We start from the raw sequence: 16,881 nt of genomic DNA, 5'->3' as shown, positions 1-16,881 counted from the left end.
TGGCCGTCTCCCTGTGTGTCTCTGTTTTTGCTTCTTCCAAGGACACGAATCATTGCAACTAGGGCCCATTCTAATCTAACATGACCTCATCTTAACTTATCTGATTGCATCTGCAAAGATGCTATTTCCGAACGTGGTCATATTCCGAGGTTCTTGGTGGCCGTGAATCTTGGGGTGACAATGACACAACACACAGTTTCACACATCCTTCAAAACTGAGCGTGGATTCTCCGGCCTGTCTCAGCCACGATTCCAGTCTCTCGGGACCCATCTCCTGGTGGCCCCGGCCACTTTCCTGATGTGTGGATCAGGCCGGAAGGGGGCGAGGCCAACTGGGGGCTCCCTCCTTGGATGGGCCCCGGCCCCCCACCATGATAGAGACTGCTCTACGGGGCCCCAGAAGGTATGCAGCCGCGGGGGACCGTGTCCGCATCACGACGCCTCCATCTAGAAACCCGAGCTGTCGGGGAGGGACGAGCATCCTCGGAGAACGGGCAGCCCCTCCACTTCTCGCCCTGGGCTTGCGAGGAAGCAACCTCGCCGTGGACAAAAATCCTTTCACCTGGAGTCGAAACTCCATGGAGAGGATAAACCATGTTCCCCCCACGTCTGGCTTTCAGAACCGATGCCACTCACAATATGAAAAATGTCGGCTAGCCGGCTGGAAGCAGCACATGGTAAAAAGGTTAGTCCCCGAACCTTGGGCTCCAGCCCGTCACCCTGCCCCCACCAGAACACAAAGCCTTTTCTTTCTCCAGCTGGAAACGCGCACGGCCCGTGAATGCAAAGAGCTCTTTCAACGTTAGATTTTAAATTATTTGAATTAAATCTGGGATCCTTCCGGGCCCTGCGTGCTCCGGGTTATTTATCACTGGCTAAATGCAGAGGTCTGCAGGGCCTCTCCAGGGACGGCCCTCACTTAGACGCTGCCTCTGAAATGTTATAAACTATTTAAAACCGAAAGCTTGGCCGTGTTCGGCTTGTCGGGGTGGGGGGGGGGCAGCGTGCAAACTCTGCTCTCCCGAGCTCCCTGGGAAAACGGGCGACTCACCACTCTACACGCTTGTTCATTTGCTCCGCTTTTCCTCTGGGTAATCACTTTAATACACTTGAAAATAAACCTTTTCCCCACTGAGGCAGGGTGATTTTTTTCTCCTATTTAGCAAACATTGATTTTTTTTTTCCTCCCCCCAGTGTCCTGCCTGCATGAAGCTAACAAGCCTCCTTTGTTCCCGAGCGCCGGCCCCGCCCCCTGCCGCTCCCCCGCCACCGTCCCAGATCTCGAGGCGGTTCCAGCGGGGCGCCAGCAGGGGGCGGGAGACCTCTTTTTTGAGGGCCGCACGGGTGGGGGTGTGGCGGGCAGCTCCGAGGCTCTGGGGCCAGGGAGGCCTGCGCGGCTGGTGGATGCAGGGGCTGGGGCGGCGGGGGGGGGGCGCCCTAGGTCCCCTGGGGATGTCCTAGGTCAGGACACAGCGTTTCGAAGCAATAAGAAGTGGCCGCGGCGGTGTTTTACGTAAGCGAGGCTGCCAGGAGGGGCCCAGAAGAGGCGGCTCCCAGCCCTGGTGCTCCCGCCAGCTGATCTGTGCCCCCTGCTCTCCCCAGGTGGCCGCACACCCTTTTCCCCTTAAACTCCATCAGTGCCCTGAGCTGCCAGGCATCAGGCGACATCCCTGCTGAGCGGAGGAAACCAAGGCTGGAGAAGCCATGCTGGGGTCTGAGCTGCCCGCCGGCGACCCTCTGCCCCGGTCCTGGTGCTCTGGTCAGTGCCCCGGGCAGGCAGCCTCCAAGATGGCCCTCGATGACCCCATCTCCCGGCACGTGTGCCTTTAGTAACACCATCCCCTGGTCGGCACTGGGCTGACTCGCTTCTGACTCGCTTCTGAAGCAGCAGAGGTGATGAGACATCACTCCCGAGATCAGGTTATAAAGGTGCTTCTGTCCTGGGTGTCCCCCCTCCCCCACCCAGGATTGCTCTAAGGGAAGCCGGCTGCCATGTCATTGCGAGGCTTCCTGGGAAGACACCCGTGGCGAGGGACCGAGGCCTGCCGACAGCCACGTGTGTGAGCTGGGAAGCGGAGCCCTCCTCACCTCTCTGCCCGGTCTTCAGATGAGACCGCAGCCCGGCCGGCAGCTGGCTGGCCACCTGATGAGGGGCCCCGAGCCACTGCTCCAGGTGAACCATGCCCAGATTCCAGACCCATGGAGCTGTGAGATAAGAAGTGTATGTTGTGTAAGGCCCTTGGCTGTGGTCCTTTGTCACAGTAGGAGGAGATGGATATGGCAGGTGTTGCCATTCTAACCACGCCCCCCTCTGACTTTCCACATGGATGTTTTATAACACCTGGCAAGGAGAGAGACCCTTTAGGACTTGCTCCATCATCTCTCAAAAATGGGGCCTCAGAATTTGTCCATTTCTTCTAGGTTGTTCATTTTATTGCCATAGAGTTGCTTGTAGTAGTCTCTTATGAGCCTTTGTATTTCTGTGGTGTCAGTTGTAACGTCTCCTTTTTCATTTCTGATTTTATTGGTTTGAGCATTTTCCTAAATGCCCATCAACAGATGAATGGATAAAGAAGATGTGGTGTGTGTGTGTGTATATATATATATGTAATATTCCATTGCATATGTATATATATATATATATATATATACACATATGCAATGGAATATTACTCAACCATAAAAAAGAATGAAATAATGTCATTTGCAGCAACATGGATGGACCTAGAGATTATCATGCTAAGTGAAGTAAGTCAGACAGAGAAAGACAAATACCATATGATATCACTTACATGTGGAATCTGAATCTGAAAAGATGATACAGATGAATTTATTTATAAAACAGACTCACAGACACAGAAAACAAACTTATGGTTACCAAAGGGGGAAGGTGGGGGAAGGGATAAATTGGGAGATTGGGATTGACATATACACACTACTATATATAAAACGGATAAACAACAAGGACCTACTGTATAGCACAGGGAACTCTACTTAATACTCTGTAATATCCTATATGGGAAAAGAATCTGAAAAAGAATGAATACATGTGTATGTATAACTGAATCACTTTGCTGTACACCTGCAACTAACACAACATTGTAAATCAACTCTACTCCAATATAAAATAAAAATTAAATTAAAAAAATGGGGCCTCAGACCCCGGTAGCTCCCTCCACACTGTAAACGTGTGCAGACTTCCCTGCGTGGTCCTGAGTCAGAGTCTGGCCCTTGACACACCAAGCACGTGGAGAGGGGTACACGGGGAATATCAACCATGGCTTCGTTTGTGATAGTTTAAAAAAATCTGAAAAACCTCAATAACTGAAAAATTATTAAATGGAAAAACGTCAGTGGAGATTGTACAGATGAATTAGGTCAAGTGGATGACAGTCACCGAGTGGCCGTGAGAAGGTCAAGGCCGCGCTCCGCGGGCTCACGGACAAGGGTGCGATGCTCCCCAGGGGAGGGCAGAACAGCACGTGTGGCTGCATCCATTTTACAGCAAAAGCCTATTTCCCGGTGTTTCCACAGGTACTTGTGCCTAGAAAACATCTGGAAGATTCAGACCCAGTGGTGACCGTGGCCACATTTGGAGAAACACCGGTGGCGGAGGTGGTGAGAAGGGGTCTTTCTCTGTCACTTTACAGGGTCCATTGCCATAATGTTTCCAGTCAAAAGCCTGTTACCTTTAGAGCAAAGTCAGAAGAATGAAAGCAAAAGGGATGGAACGCATGGCGAGGCCGTCGCTCTCCTGCCGCAGCTGATGGAGCCTCTCGGGCTTGCCCAACAGTGACCAGAGGCCAGCTCCAGGGCTCTCTCCAGTCTGTCCACTTCCGCTGCCTCTGACAGGGTGCAGGGTGGGCAGGGTGCCCATGGCCCACACCACGCACATGCATCGTCCCAGAAGGGGACACGACGGGGCCCCAAGGTTTCCAAGTCCAGGAGGAGAGAGGACTGAACTGCCCATGAGTGTGTCCCCCATCCCTCTGGAGACAGGTGAGGCCCCTGGCCGGCCCTCTGGCTGCCCTCTCCTCGGACCACCTCTCCCTCCCCTCTGCCCCCGCCCCCCGCCTCCTGGGAGAGGTGCCTGGCATCGCAGCATGTCTGGGCTCTCTCGCCCCTTCTCTGGATCCAGGTTGGATGCATAGTTAGGTGACGCCAAGGCTCCAGGAACCGGCCAGTGGACTGTGAGTGCTGAGTCGCTGATGGCCTGGCCTCCGGCAATCCGGCCCTCAGAGTAACTCTCCTGCTCCCTTCCACGCAGGGATGACAGGACAGCCCCTGCTATGGGCTGAATGTGTCCCCCCACCCCCCGCCAATTCCTATGTTGAAGCCCTGACCCCCAGGGCAGTGGTATTTGGAGGTGGGTTCTTTGGGAGGAGATTAGGGTGAGATGAGGTCATGAGGATGGGGCCCATGATGGGATTAGAGCCCTTAAAACAAGAGGAAGATTCACCAGAGTTAGCCCTCTTGGCCCGTGAGGACACAGCGGGAGCCCGGGAAGCAGGACCTCGCCGGGAACTGACCCGGATCTCGGATCGCCTGCCTCCAGAGCGGTGAGGACTAGGTGTCTGCTGTGTGAGCCGCCCAGCCTGGGGTACTCAGTTATGGCAGCTGAGCTATGAGGGCAGCCCCCCAGGTGGCAGTCCCGGGTCTCTGGACCACGCTGGGCTGTGCTGGGAAGGCCAACAAACCTGCATCCACGTCCCTGACGCGTGGGCTTGGGCCACGCGGTTAGAGTTCCTGACGTCCGACACCCACCCGACACCCCCATCGGGAGAGGCGATCCTGAGGGGCTGCCTTTCCCAGCCTGCCGAGGTCCGTGGGCCCCTCGCAGAGCCCTGGAGCTGTTGCAGGGGTCCCCTGTCCTGTTGGAGACAGAACCTGGATCCCCAAAACCTCAGTCTTGGGGTTGCAGCCACACCTGTCCCGGGGCGGGGGTCCACCTCTCTGCCCAGCATGTGCCCAGGTGGGGCTCATCACCTGTCCAGGGAGGCCGGCTGTGTCTCCTGCCGGTTGGGGGCTGGGTGGGGCTGGTCCCCTCCCTCCGGCCACAGAGGCGCGTGTCCTCTGAAGCTGTGACCGGTCTCCACGGCGTCAGCAGCCTAGATGCTTATGAGGCTTGATGGGCCAGCCTGTCACAGCACCCTTGACCGCAGATGACTGGCCGCAAGCCGCAGAAGCAAACGCTACAATAAGGCGGCCAGATAGTAAACAGTATGCACAGGGAGGGGCCAGGAAGGGCCCTCCACCCTTCACTCCCACCGGCATGCAAAAGCCTGTTGTTACTTTGGAACGAAATGACCAGGGACCTGTCACAGCACCGGTCAGGAGGGGGTGTGTGAGGTGGCGCAGAGAGGATTAGACAGGTGAGCGGGGAGGTGGGGACGCGCTGGGGCCGGTGTGGGGAGCAGGAGCCCAGCAGCCGGAGCAGGGGCCCCATGCTGCCCCCTCCACGGACCTGCACCTAGAGGTGGCCCAGAGTCAGGCTCTTGCCCGTCTGCGAGGTGGGGACCCTAGACCTCCAGGCCCCCCGGAGCCCCTGGGGAAATGCTGGTGGTGCTAGGCTGGGGGCAGCAGAGGGAGGCCGTGGTCACACCGGGCACCTCTGCAGGGGAGCGGCCCTCCCGGCTGACATCTGCTGAAGTGTCTGGGGCAGGGGGCAGCTCTGACCCTCAGGTAGCCTGCTCCTGGCTCTGACCGTGGGGGGGGGCCTCGTGAGACCCACTTAGAAGGAGGAGGGGAGGGGAGCTGCCCCAGGTGAAGTCTGAGGCCCCTCCACATTCTCCTACCATCACTGCCCACCCCCAACCCACCTCCACCCAGATGAGCGACGAACAAGGAAAGCCGTTGCCCTCGGGCCGTGGACACACCCACAGGGGTCCCACTATGACAGGTGAGGGGTGATCAGCCTCAGATCCTCTCCCACAGCCCTGGGGGCACTTGGCCCCTGAGCCACCAGCGCCCCCAATTCAATGCATGACCAAGAGCTCCTGGAATGCAAGACAAACCCCACCGCCAACCGGCCCTGCACGGGGTCTCCCCAGGGCTCTGCTGGAGGACTCTGGGTGGGCCTGAGCAGCCGTCACGGTGGAAAGTGAGGCAGGCAGGGTGGGAAGGATGGGAGCCCACGGGGTGGGGTGGGGAGGGTTGCGGGCCCCACCCTGGAAGCACGGACCCAGAGAAGCAGCTGTGGGAAGACTCTGGGTGCGCCCGCAGGACGGGGCGAATGTTGACGGACGTGAGACGGTCCAGTGGAAGGCTGCGCGTAGTTACAGGTCATCCCCAAGAAGCGTGGCGAAGTATCAGCAGGGCTTAGCCAGGTAGCGCCAGGGGTACTTTTTATCTGCTTTGTAATGCTGTTCTTGTGTTTTCCAAAGTTTCTCCAACAAAAATACACTTTTTAAACATTTTCTGAGTGCTCAGGACCAGGGTTCCATGAGAGTGAGGGGCAAAAAGCCGGGGTGGGGGTAATTGGTGGTCTGGCCTCAGACGGCCTCGCCCCCAAATGGGTCTGCATCACTCGACCCCTCAGTGGCGTGTCCACTAAGCGATGCAGGACTGTGGACGGCCCCACCAAGGGCTGCGTAGCTGAGCTCCCCAGAGCACGTCAGCCGGCTGCCAGCTCCTTCCTTCCGCTCCGCGAACACTGACTTTCACTGGTGTCACGTCGGCCGAGGTGGGCCAGGCCTGCCCCATCCGCTCCAGTTCAGTGAGCCAGCCTCACGGGAGGCTGAGAAAGGAGTGACCTAGGGGTGTCATTTCTGCCCCAGCTGGCTGGAAGAGGACAGCAGAGCAGGCAGGACTCACGGGTGCCGTGCTGGCAACTGTGGGGACCCGAAAGGCTCTGCTGAAGCCCAAAGGTCACCAAGAACGGAGGTGGACACAGACAAGACCGGATGCTCAGTTCAGTTGCTAAGAAAGGAAAGGCAGATGGGAGGGCGGGAGGGATGGGAGGCGGGGAGATAATTAAATAGGAGGTTAGATGGGTGGAGGGATGGATTGGGTGGGTAGATGGAAGGAAGGATGGATGGACGGATGGATGGATGGATGGATGAATGGTTGGGTGGGTGCGTGAATGGATGAATGGATGGATGGATGGATGGATGGATGGACAGACAGATGGATGGATGGATGGACAGACAGATGGATGGGTGGGTGGGTAGATAGATGTGTGGGTGGGTGGATGAGTGAATGGATGGAAGGATGAACGGTAGATGGATGGGTAGATGGATGAATGGAGGGGTGCGTAGGAGACACAAGTTCCGTCTGAGAGAGTCCAAGGGGCTAGGTTCCCAGGAAAAGCGCTCAGGGCTCTGGGCTCCTCTGGGAACGCCTGGGGCAAAGAGGTGGAAGAGGAACCATTCCCGGGGGCACCTGCAGTCACCCATGGCCCCTGGGTCCCACAAGCCCCCTCTAACACGTACATTGCCCTCTCTCTTGCCTGAGCAGTGCCCATCTTGCCATCTACAGAGTCGCCCTGTTCCTTCAGGCTGCCAGCTAACACGGGGCCAGGCCCTCAGCAAGCAGGATAAGGCCACCAGATGTCAACCAGTACTAATAAGTCCAGTCTGCTGGTCACTAATTGGTCGAGGCTCTGGGCGTCGGTGACAGATGGAATGAGGGACGATGGGACAGACAGGGAAACCTGGCCCAGGGCTTGGGTGGCCCAGGCTCAGTAGCCAGGGCAGTGGGAAGCAGGGGTGCCCAGCAGAGCCAGGGCTACCCACTCCCAAGTCTAAACGCCTGGCAGCCGCCCAAGGCTGCCCAGTCGCCGTCTACCTCCCATCGAGGGCGTGGGCCTGGGGGCCGTGTGGGAGCTGGGTGGCTGCTGGGTGTGACTGCTGGGGCAGAACCAGAGCGAGCCCTCCTGCACAGGACGGAAACAAGTGCCCTGCGGAGTAATCACAGCGTGAGCCTTGCCCTGCGGAGGGAGATGGAGTTATGGCCAGTTCTCCCATAAACTCGTTCAAGCGATTTACGAGGCATGGCCGGCATGGGGTGGGGGCAGGGCGGCCCTGGAGGGAGACTTCTAGCTGGGTTGGGAGAGGGCAGCCGCCCCTGGGTTAATAGCAAACACCCCCCGCCCCCCGCAGCGAACGCTCAGAACATCGCATCCCTTGGAGGGGCCAGGACAGCTGCGGCCATCGACATGGACACCTGCACCGAGATGCACGGGGCCCCTCCCAGACGTCCTGAGCCAGGCAGCCGGAGGGATGGGCGGCAGACGGGGAAGGGGAAGGAGGCTGAGCAGAGGATACCGGGCACCTGAGCGCCACGGGGTGGAATCTCTGTCCCGGGGCGAGCTTGAAACCAACGCAACATCACGTAGCTCATAAACCCACTGGTTTTCTTGGTGCCCACGTGGTGTCACCCCCCAGGGAGTATCCCACTTCTTGGGGGTGGGGTCCTCAGAGCCTTCCTGCCTCTCCAGGTGATGGACAGTCTATGAGCCGGTTCAGACACTTGTATCGGTACGCAGAAGCCTTCCCCGAGCCTGGGGCGGGGCTCCGACAGCAGATGCAAGAATGCGGCAGGGGAGCTGGCCCAGCGGCCAGAAGAGAACTGGTTTGCCCAAGCGCACAGACACAAGCAAAGTGGTGACCACTTCCCCGGGGCCTGCTCTGCCGGGCGCGTGGCACCCAATGGCCGTGACCGTCGTGGGTGGTCAGGAGTGTGGGGTCCCAGACCCAGGGTGAAGGGCTGCACTTCTCCCAGGCTCATCAGGCAGAGTGAAAACATTTAGGAAAAGGGGTCCTGGAACTCCTTGGATGGCTTTGCTGGGAGCCTCCGCCCTGATGGATGGCCCAGCTTTCACAGCTCTGTCCTCGAGGGTCTGAGCTTGTCTGGGATGGGCAACGGTCACAGGGGGACAGAGAACTGCCCGTTACAGGTTTGGCAACTGGTGGAGGGGCCTGGACTTACCCTGCTGGCTGTCGTACACGCCGGGCCTGCAGAGAACGGGGAGGGGGCTGCGTGTGCCCGTGGGACTTGCACCAGGTCTGGCCAGCTGTCCCGGGACATTGTTACACATTGTGCTGTGTGCTGTCACAGCTGCGGGGTGCGGTGAGGCCTCAGAACACCCCCCCGCCCAGCTGGTCAGTCCGAGCTTTGCATGAACGTTTGTCCTTCCCCCTGCTCTGTCCCCCTGCAAATGTCCGTGCCCCAGCCAGCCCTGGGTCCCCAGGACACACTGAAGGGCCCCGCCCCTGCATTTGACCTCTGCACCCAGCATGGTTACATCTCCACCCACGTGGGCCACTTTTAGGGCCAAAATTGAAAAAGCTTGAGGTCACACTCCTGATTCAGCCGGGAGTGTTTGGCAACAATGGGAAAGTTCTAGCAAAGCCTGAGAAGCCGAGTGCATAGGGCTTTTGTGATGTAAGCAGGCTGGAACCCCCAAGACACGGCGCCCTAAGGACCGTCCTTGACCCAGCAGCCTCCAGGCACACGTGCTCCCCTGAACGCTGGGCCCCAAATCTTAGAGGCCCACACAGCGGTAGCTGTGGTTCTGGGCTGTGTAGTCTGGGGGGTGCGTCTTCTCCCAGCGTCAACCCCGGCGTGCATCTGATTCCAGAGGTGTCCTTTGCGGGAGAATCTCAGTGATACCAAGTCTTTATCGACTCCCCCGAGTCTGAGCCCCAGGGGTTCCCACAAAGCTGCACGCCCATGTCACTGGTCTACACCACGTGTCTATAACACACACCCACGCCGTGCATCTACCCTACATGACAACACATTTTCACTTTTTGCTGGTGGGTTTAGAAGGGTCGGCAGGACATGCAGAGACGGCCACCCGCAGAGGGAGGTGAGGGGACCTGGAGGGGAGCTGGTCTCCTGGGAAAGCTTTCTGGTTGGGGAGGAGCTGGCCTGGAGGGTGATTTCGGACGTGACAGAACACCAAGTGAGCATTTTGTTCTCCAAGACCGGTTCCACCTTCCTCAAGAAAAAAGTCAGCCCTGGTTCCCTAGTCTGAGCTCCCTCCCAGTTTCTCCCCCTGAGCTGGAAACCAGCCCAGGGTGTGATTGCAGGGCTGCTGGAGGGGTTCTCCGGGAGGCTGGAGGGGGTGCCCCTGCCCTCGTGGGCTTGGCTAAACCTGCAGCCTCACTGCCCTCCCGGCCTCGCTCTCAGCCTCAGACTTGGTGACCTGGTCACTTCTGACAGCGTGTCAGTGGGCTTGGCCAACTGTGTCACAGGCCCAAAATAGAGATGTCTGGGGCTCCAATCAGGGCTGCCCCCCCGATGAAACCTCAGATCCCTGTCTTCACAGGCCACTGGGTTCCCAACCCACAACCACTGGATATTGTTTGTGACAGCACTTCCGGGGCTGCAGAGAGCCAGGAGGGCCCTTGACCTCAAGCCAGAGCAGGTGTACATGTGCCTGGAGAGAGAGCCAATAAGCCCAGAGGGCTCTGCTTAGCAGCTACCCTGTGAGACAGAGTCAGGGTTCATGAGGTAAAGAGAAGAGAAATCCCTGAGAGCTTCCTGGAGGAGTCTGCATTCCAAAACTATGTTCTGAGTGCTTGCTGTGTCAGAGCCCTGGGCATTGCTCCTCCAACCTGGACCTCTGCCTGGTGCTTGGTCTTCCCCTTTAGCAAAGAGAAGTGTGTTTGTCACCCTCCAAACGGCAGCTCCCTCCAAACAGAGGGCCAGAGATGTCAGTTTTATGAGCTGGCCCAGGCTGGGCTGCTTCGCTGGTTCCAGGCTCCACAACAGGCTGCTCAACACGGCCCGTGGGAACAGCCGGACTTCCCCTTTGGAGTCTCACCAGGTGGGGGCGGGGGCAGAGACTCCAAGCCCCCAGCCCCAGAGGCCCTCTGATGCTGGCTGAGGACAGTGGTTGCCTTGGCTGGATTGTTACATATGGGGCGTCATTCCTGAAAAGGCCTCAGCAGCCCGGGCTTCCTGAGAGGAGAGCAGATCTGCGGGTGGGGATGGAGGGCTCTCGGGGACTGGCCGTCTGCTAGCCCTGCCTGGGAGACGCCCCGAGAACCGTGGAATCCTGTGCCCTCGAAACTTCCAGAGGAGCCTCATATGTCACAAAGTGGCCCAGGAGGCTTCCATCTTCATTTTGGTGAAGTGCGGATGAGGATGCCACAGGCATGTTTAACCCACACGTGTTAGATTCTCCAGCTGTGATTTTTGACAATGGGTCCGGGCTCTGTAAGGCAGGCCTGTCTGGAGAGATTGGCCCCCGCCACGTCGTCCACTCCATTGTGGGGCACCCCAAGTTCAAGATGCCTTCTGCGGGGGCCAATCAGAAGAAGTACTTTGTGGGAGAAGAGGCCCTGCACAGGAACGAGGTCTTACACCTGCACTACCCCATCGAGCGAGGCCTGATCACAGGCTGGGACGACATGGAGAAACTCTGGAAGCATCTCTTCGAGTGGGAGCTGGGGGTCAAAGCCAGCGACCGGCCGGTGCTCATGACGGAGCGCTCACTGAACCCCAGGGAGAGCCGGGAGAAGACGGCCGAGGTGATGTTTGAGAGCTTCGATGTGCCCGCCTTCTACCTGTCGGACCAGGCCGTGCTGGCCCTCTACGCCTCGGCCTGCATCACGGGCCTGGTGGTGGACAGCGGGGACGGGGTCACCTGCACCGTCCCCATCTTCGAGGGCTACTCCCTGCCCCACGCCATCACCAAGCTCTACGTGGCGGGGAGAGACATCACGGAGCACCTCACCCGGCTGCTGCTGGCCAGCGGGAGGACCTTCCCGTGTGTGCTGGACAAAGCCCTGGTGGACGACATCAAGGAGAAGCTCTGCTATACGGCCCTGGAGCCGGAGAAGGAGCTGTCGCGGAGGCCGGAGGAGGTGCTCAGGGAGTACGCGCTGCCCGACGGCAGCATCACCCGTATCGGGGACCAGCTGCACCAGGCGCCCGAGGCCCTGTTCTCGCCCGAGCAGCTGGGCATCCAGAACCCGGGCCTCTCCAAGATGGTCTCCTGCAGCATCACCAAGTGTGACGCCGACATCCAGAATATGCTCTATGGGGAGATTGTGCTGTCCGGGGGCACCACGCTCTTCCGGGGGCTGGATGACCGTCTTCTGAGGGAGCTGGAGCAGGTGGCTTCCAGAGGGACCCCCATCAAGATCACAGCGCCGCCCGACCGCTGCTTCTCCGCGTGGATTGGCGCCTCCATCGTCACCTCCCTGAGCAGCTTCAAGCAGATGTGGGTCACCTCTGCAGACTTCAAGGAGTTTGGGACGTCCGTGGTTCAGAGAAGGTGCTTCTGAGGGGCCCCGCGCGCGGGGTGGCTGCAGTGGGAAGGGAGCTCGCCACTTGGCATCCGCGGGATGTTCAATAAAGGACAAAACGGTGCAGCCTTTGGCCATGTCGGGCTTGGTTCATTCTCGGGGGCACCAGAATAATTTCTGACCCTGGTGGGGAATCTCTTTTCAGTGGTTCTGTCCTCCAGCCCCGTTTCTCCCGAGAAAGCCCTGGGTCATGAGTTGAGTGTCCATCTGTAGAGTTTGTGCCCAAAGCAGGGGCCAAGGCCTCCTGCCCAGAGCCTGGACTCTGCATTTTAAACCTGTGTCTTAGGTGGGTCGGGAGTGGGGGCAGGAGCAAGCAGGAATGCTGCCCTGTTCTGAGGTCACGAAATCCCCCCCTGGGAAAGCACCATAGGGCATCACTCTGCCTTTATGGGGCCGGGCAGCTGAGTGGAATGGAGCCCCTGTCCCGGGCGGGTGGGGACGGTCAGGAGCAGAAATCGCCGTCTGCTTAAGGCTCTGCGAAGCTCCTGCTCCCGGTGGGAGCTTAAGAATCAGGGCTTGATTATTGTGATGTTTCTACTTTCAAAGATGTTTACAGCCCTGTTTGGGGGTAAATATTGGAGACAAAGTTAATGGCCATCAGTAAAATCACATTTGAATAAATTATGCATACAGGGAATTTTTCCACATCGATGGGGTGGAACTCTCTCAAAATATTACTGGAGAGAAGTGGAAAATACAGAGATGCCCCTGGGCAGTGGTGCTGCTAGTATGTTTACATGACATTTAGCCCAAGGACAGACCACCAACCAATGGACTTGCAGACACCTTGAGGCTGGGTTTCTCTCTCCTCTTTTTGGAGAAAAGGAACAGGGCAGTGGAATTTTTTTGTTGTTTTTGTTTTTAAGAAACAAAACAGAACTGCCTTTGCACTAAATTAGTGACTTGGACTTTTGCACAGTGAAGACAGGCTGTGACACTCTGGATGTCTTGGTGTACGCGAACACACATGGCACACACATCGCAGACTCTCACGCAGGACTTCAAACTTCTGCTGAAACCTTGGGGTCAAGGAACATTTCATTGGGCTGTGTTGTCCCCACCCGTCCCTTCCCCTTGCTCATTTGGATGTCACCTCTCTTTAATTCTCCTGCGCCACCGTCTTTGATTCACCCAGGATGTACAGTTTACAATCAGAAAAGAGCAAACGGAAGGATTTTCTCTCTTGGTGGAATATGCAGAACTTGGCATGTGTGTATATATAAATATATAATATATATAAATATATACTAACTTAAAAATCAAATTCCCCGACATACATTTTTTTTAAATCTGTGCCAAAAATGTGTTTTCAGAGAAAATCTTATTTTCATACTCAGACTTTGTATTGTCACTCATTTGTACAAGTGCGCTTCCTTACAGCACGGTCCCTGTTCCCGCAATTTGGAAGTGTCACGCACACAAAAAGACTCTACAAAAGACTGGCTTCCCTTCTTCCTGTGACCTTGACCTCTCCCCCAACTTCCTAACACTTATTAATTTATGAAACTGTTTTTCTCAATGCAGTTTTGTTTTGTGTGTCCATTGGATTACAAACTTTATTAAAAAATACAGAACAACAACAACAAAAATACAGAGATACCTTTATAAAATGAATTCCCCCTTTTTTGTTAAAGAAAGCAATGGCACTTCCCCATGTATACCTGTGCACGTTGGTATGTACATATATAAGTGAATATGTGTTTTTATGGGGTTATAATCCATAAAGAAAAGAACAGAAGGGTAGACACCACGGGTTGGTGGGGGAAGGAAGGAAGGAATGAGAGGTAGTACAGAGGGAGGGGAAATCTTACTTTTAGGAAATTTTACTGAAGAAATTCATCCTGAATGAAATAAACCCATCTATCTAAATTGTGTGTGTTTGTGTATTTAATGTTTGCCTGGTATATCTTTTCCCATGTGTTTACCTTCAAACTGCTTATGTCATATTTGAAATGTGCATATAGTGTATTGGAAGATAGCATATAGCTGGGTTGTTTTTTAAAAAAATCCACCAATTTCTGTCTTTTAATTGGCATTTGTAGACGGTTTACATTTAAGGTAATATGTTCCATCTTAAGTCTGCCATTTTATTGTTTCCTGTTTCCTCTGTTTCCTTTTTCTCACCTTTGAAACCGTGCCCCATAGGGTTAACAGAAACTGGTGACTAACAGAAATTCTTGGGCTAGTCTTACAGCTTGTTAAAAATCCCTCTGCTGGTAGCCTGCCTTCACTTAATTATGCTATTGCAAATTGCATACCCTACAAGATTCATGTAGCGCAAACAATAAGATGTTTGCCCGAGTTGTTTGCCAGAAAGTTAGAGTCAGCTGTGTCTAGTTCAAGCTCGAGCCGGCTAAGACTAGTTGGGACCACTGACCCTAAAACTGGGCCTGTGCAGGTGTCCGATGAGTGACCTTTTGACGTCAGGGGGCCCAAAACTCCACCCTCGGATCATACTAAGCCCCAACATTTTTGAACACACATCCCATGAGGAAGCATGTAACTCAGATATGCCTGCACAGGACACCGTTTACCTCACCTTTTCCCAACCTCCAATCACCTTTCCCCATGCCTAAGCCCACCCTGCTTCTTTATCTCATAAATATCTCAAGCCCCCGGCCTTTGGCGGGGGGCTGTGGGGAGGTGGATCTGAGGCTGGTTCTCCCATCTCCTCGCTTGGCTGCCTTGTGAATAAGCCTTTTCTCTGCTGCAACCTTCGGCATCTCAGCGTTTAGCTTGCTGTGCTTTGGGCAAATGATCCTGGTTCGGTAATCCCTTCCTCTGGGTTACTAGAACACTTTTTAGGATTCCATCTTGATTTATTGCTAAGGTTTTGAGTGTACTGCTCTGTATTGATTTCTTGGTGATTGCTCTGAGTAAACATGACCACCCACTGGTAATAACGTTTTTACCACTTGGAGTGAAGTGTATTTAGGTCTCTTTACCCTCCCAACTTTTAAATAGAATTGTCTTAAGTTTTTCCTTCAACCCTCAAAGGATTTCAGAAACTCATGAGAATAGTCTAATATGATTACCACTATTTTTACCCAATCCCATGTTCTTTTGCCCTTTCTGGAGTTCCGAGCCACCTTTTGGCCCTGTGCTATTATTTCTTTTTTTTTTTTTTTTTTTTTAGAGAACTTCCCTTAGCAGTTCTTTAAGGGTAGGTTTACTAGCAACAAATTCTCTTAGTTGCCAACATCTGAGAATGTCTTTACTTCCCCATCATCCCTGAAGGATATTTTTGCTGGATATAGAATTCACAGTTAACCATTTTCTTTCAGCACTTGAAGACTATTGTGCTGGTTCCTTCTCCATGGCCTCTGTGGTTTCAGATCAGAAATCTTATTATTTGATCGGTGTTTCCCTACAGGTAACGCGTTATTTCTCTCCGGCTGCTTTCAAGAGATTTTCATTGTCTTTAGTTTTCAGAAGTTTCATTATGATGTGTCTTGGCGTGGATTTCTTTGGCTTTATCCTACTTGAGATTTATCCAGCCTCTTGAATCTGCAGACATGTCCTTTGTCAAACTTGGGAAGGTTTGTGCTATTATTTCTTCTAATATTTTTACAGTCTACTCACTTTTCTATCCTTCTGGGTCTCTGAGGATACCAAAGTTTGCAATTTTGTTTTTGTCCCAAAGGCCCCTGAGACTTTGTTCATCATTTTCCAGTCTACTCTGTTTTCAGATTGGGTAAATTCTATTCACCTGTCGAGAAAGTCGGTGCTTCTACCCTCTGTCATCACACACTATTTTTGAGCCTTTCCAACACATTTTTATTTGAGTTATGTTTTTCAGTTTGATAATTTCCACTTGGTTCTCTTTTTATAACTTCTAATTATTTGCTGAGAGTTTCCATTTTTGCATTTGTCTCAAGGGAATTTGTCATTGCTTGCTGAAATGTCTTTATGATGGTTGCTTTAAAACCTTTACCCAGATAACCTCAACATCTGGTTCATCTCCATCTGCTCTGACAATCACATCTGCTGTTTGTCTTTTCTCATTCACATTACGATTTTCCTGGCTCTTGGTACGATAAGTGATTTTTTATTTTACCCGGGACATTTGGAATATCCTGCAACTCTGGATCCTATTTAATCTTTCTGTGGCAGGCAGTCCCCCTGTGGTGGTGGAACATGAGGGCTGGGTGTGTGGGTGTGTTCAGTTTTCCAGGGGGCCCCACTGACACCTCCCCAGCAAGGTGGCCACTACTCACACAGCCTTCTTACAGACAGGTGGGGTGGAGGCTCAGCTCCCTTCTCAGCCCCACTAACCCTTCTTGCCTCACTGCCCCTGAGTGGGGTTAAATGCTCAGCTCTCTGCAGGGCCCCAGTGACACCAGGGGAGGGGAGGCAGAGTGTCAACTAGCTCACCTCCCCCTGCCACCTTCCGTCATGTTCATGCTGGGTGAGGCGGAGGGTCAGACCCCTGCAGGACCCCACAGACACCAGGGGTGGGGGTGAAGCAGGGCTGAAAAGACACTGCCCACACCACCTCCTCCAGTCTCGTTGCTGCTGGATGTGGCTGGGCCTCAGTCCATCCCTGGACCCCGCCAACACTACCCCAGCATGGGAACTGGAGCCCCTGGAGGTGGGCAGTGGGTGGAGTGGTGCGTTAGAT

At 54.9% G+C, this 16,881-nt stretch overlaps 1 protein-coding gene across 1 annotated transcript; it reads left to right on the top strand.

Moving 5' to 3' along the window:
* The first annotated feature begins 7,905 nt into the window (after positions 1 to 7,905).
* On the top strand, positions 7,906 to 16,652 carry ACTRT2 (actin related protein T2). Its single transcript, XM_082399613.1, has one exon. It carries the CDS (start codon positions 11,106 to 11,108, stop codon positions 12,237 to 12,239), a length of 1,134 nt encoding a protein of 377 aa, XP_082255739.1. The 5' UTR covers positions 7,906 to 11,105; the 3' UTR covers positions 12,240 to 16,652.
* The last annotated feature ends 229 nt before the right edge of the window (positions 16,653 to 16,881 follow it).

Source organism: Balaenoptera borealis (genome assembly GCF_965194805.1).
Source record: "Balaenoptera borealis genome assembly, chromosome: 1".
NCBI lineage: Eukaryota > Metazoa > Chordata > Mammalia > Artiodactyla > Balaenopteridae > Balaenoptera > Balaenoptera borealis.
This window is presented reverse-complemented; position numbering and strand designations above follow the sequence as displayed.

Bases quoted from the DNA above. Each gene is read 5' to 3' on its own strand.
- ACTRT2 (XM_082399613.1), top strand. From the start codon at position 11,106: ATGTTTAACCCACACGTGTTAGATTCTCCAGCTGTGATTTTTGACAAT.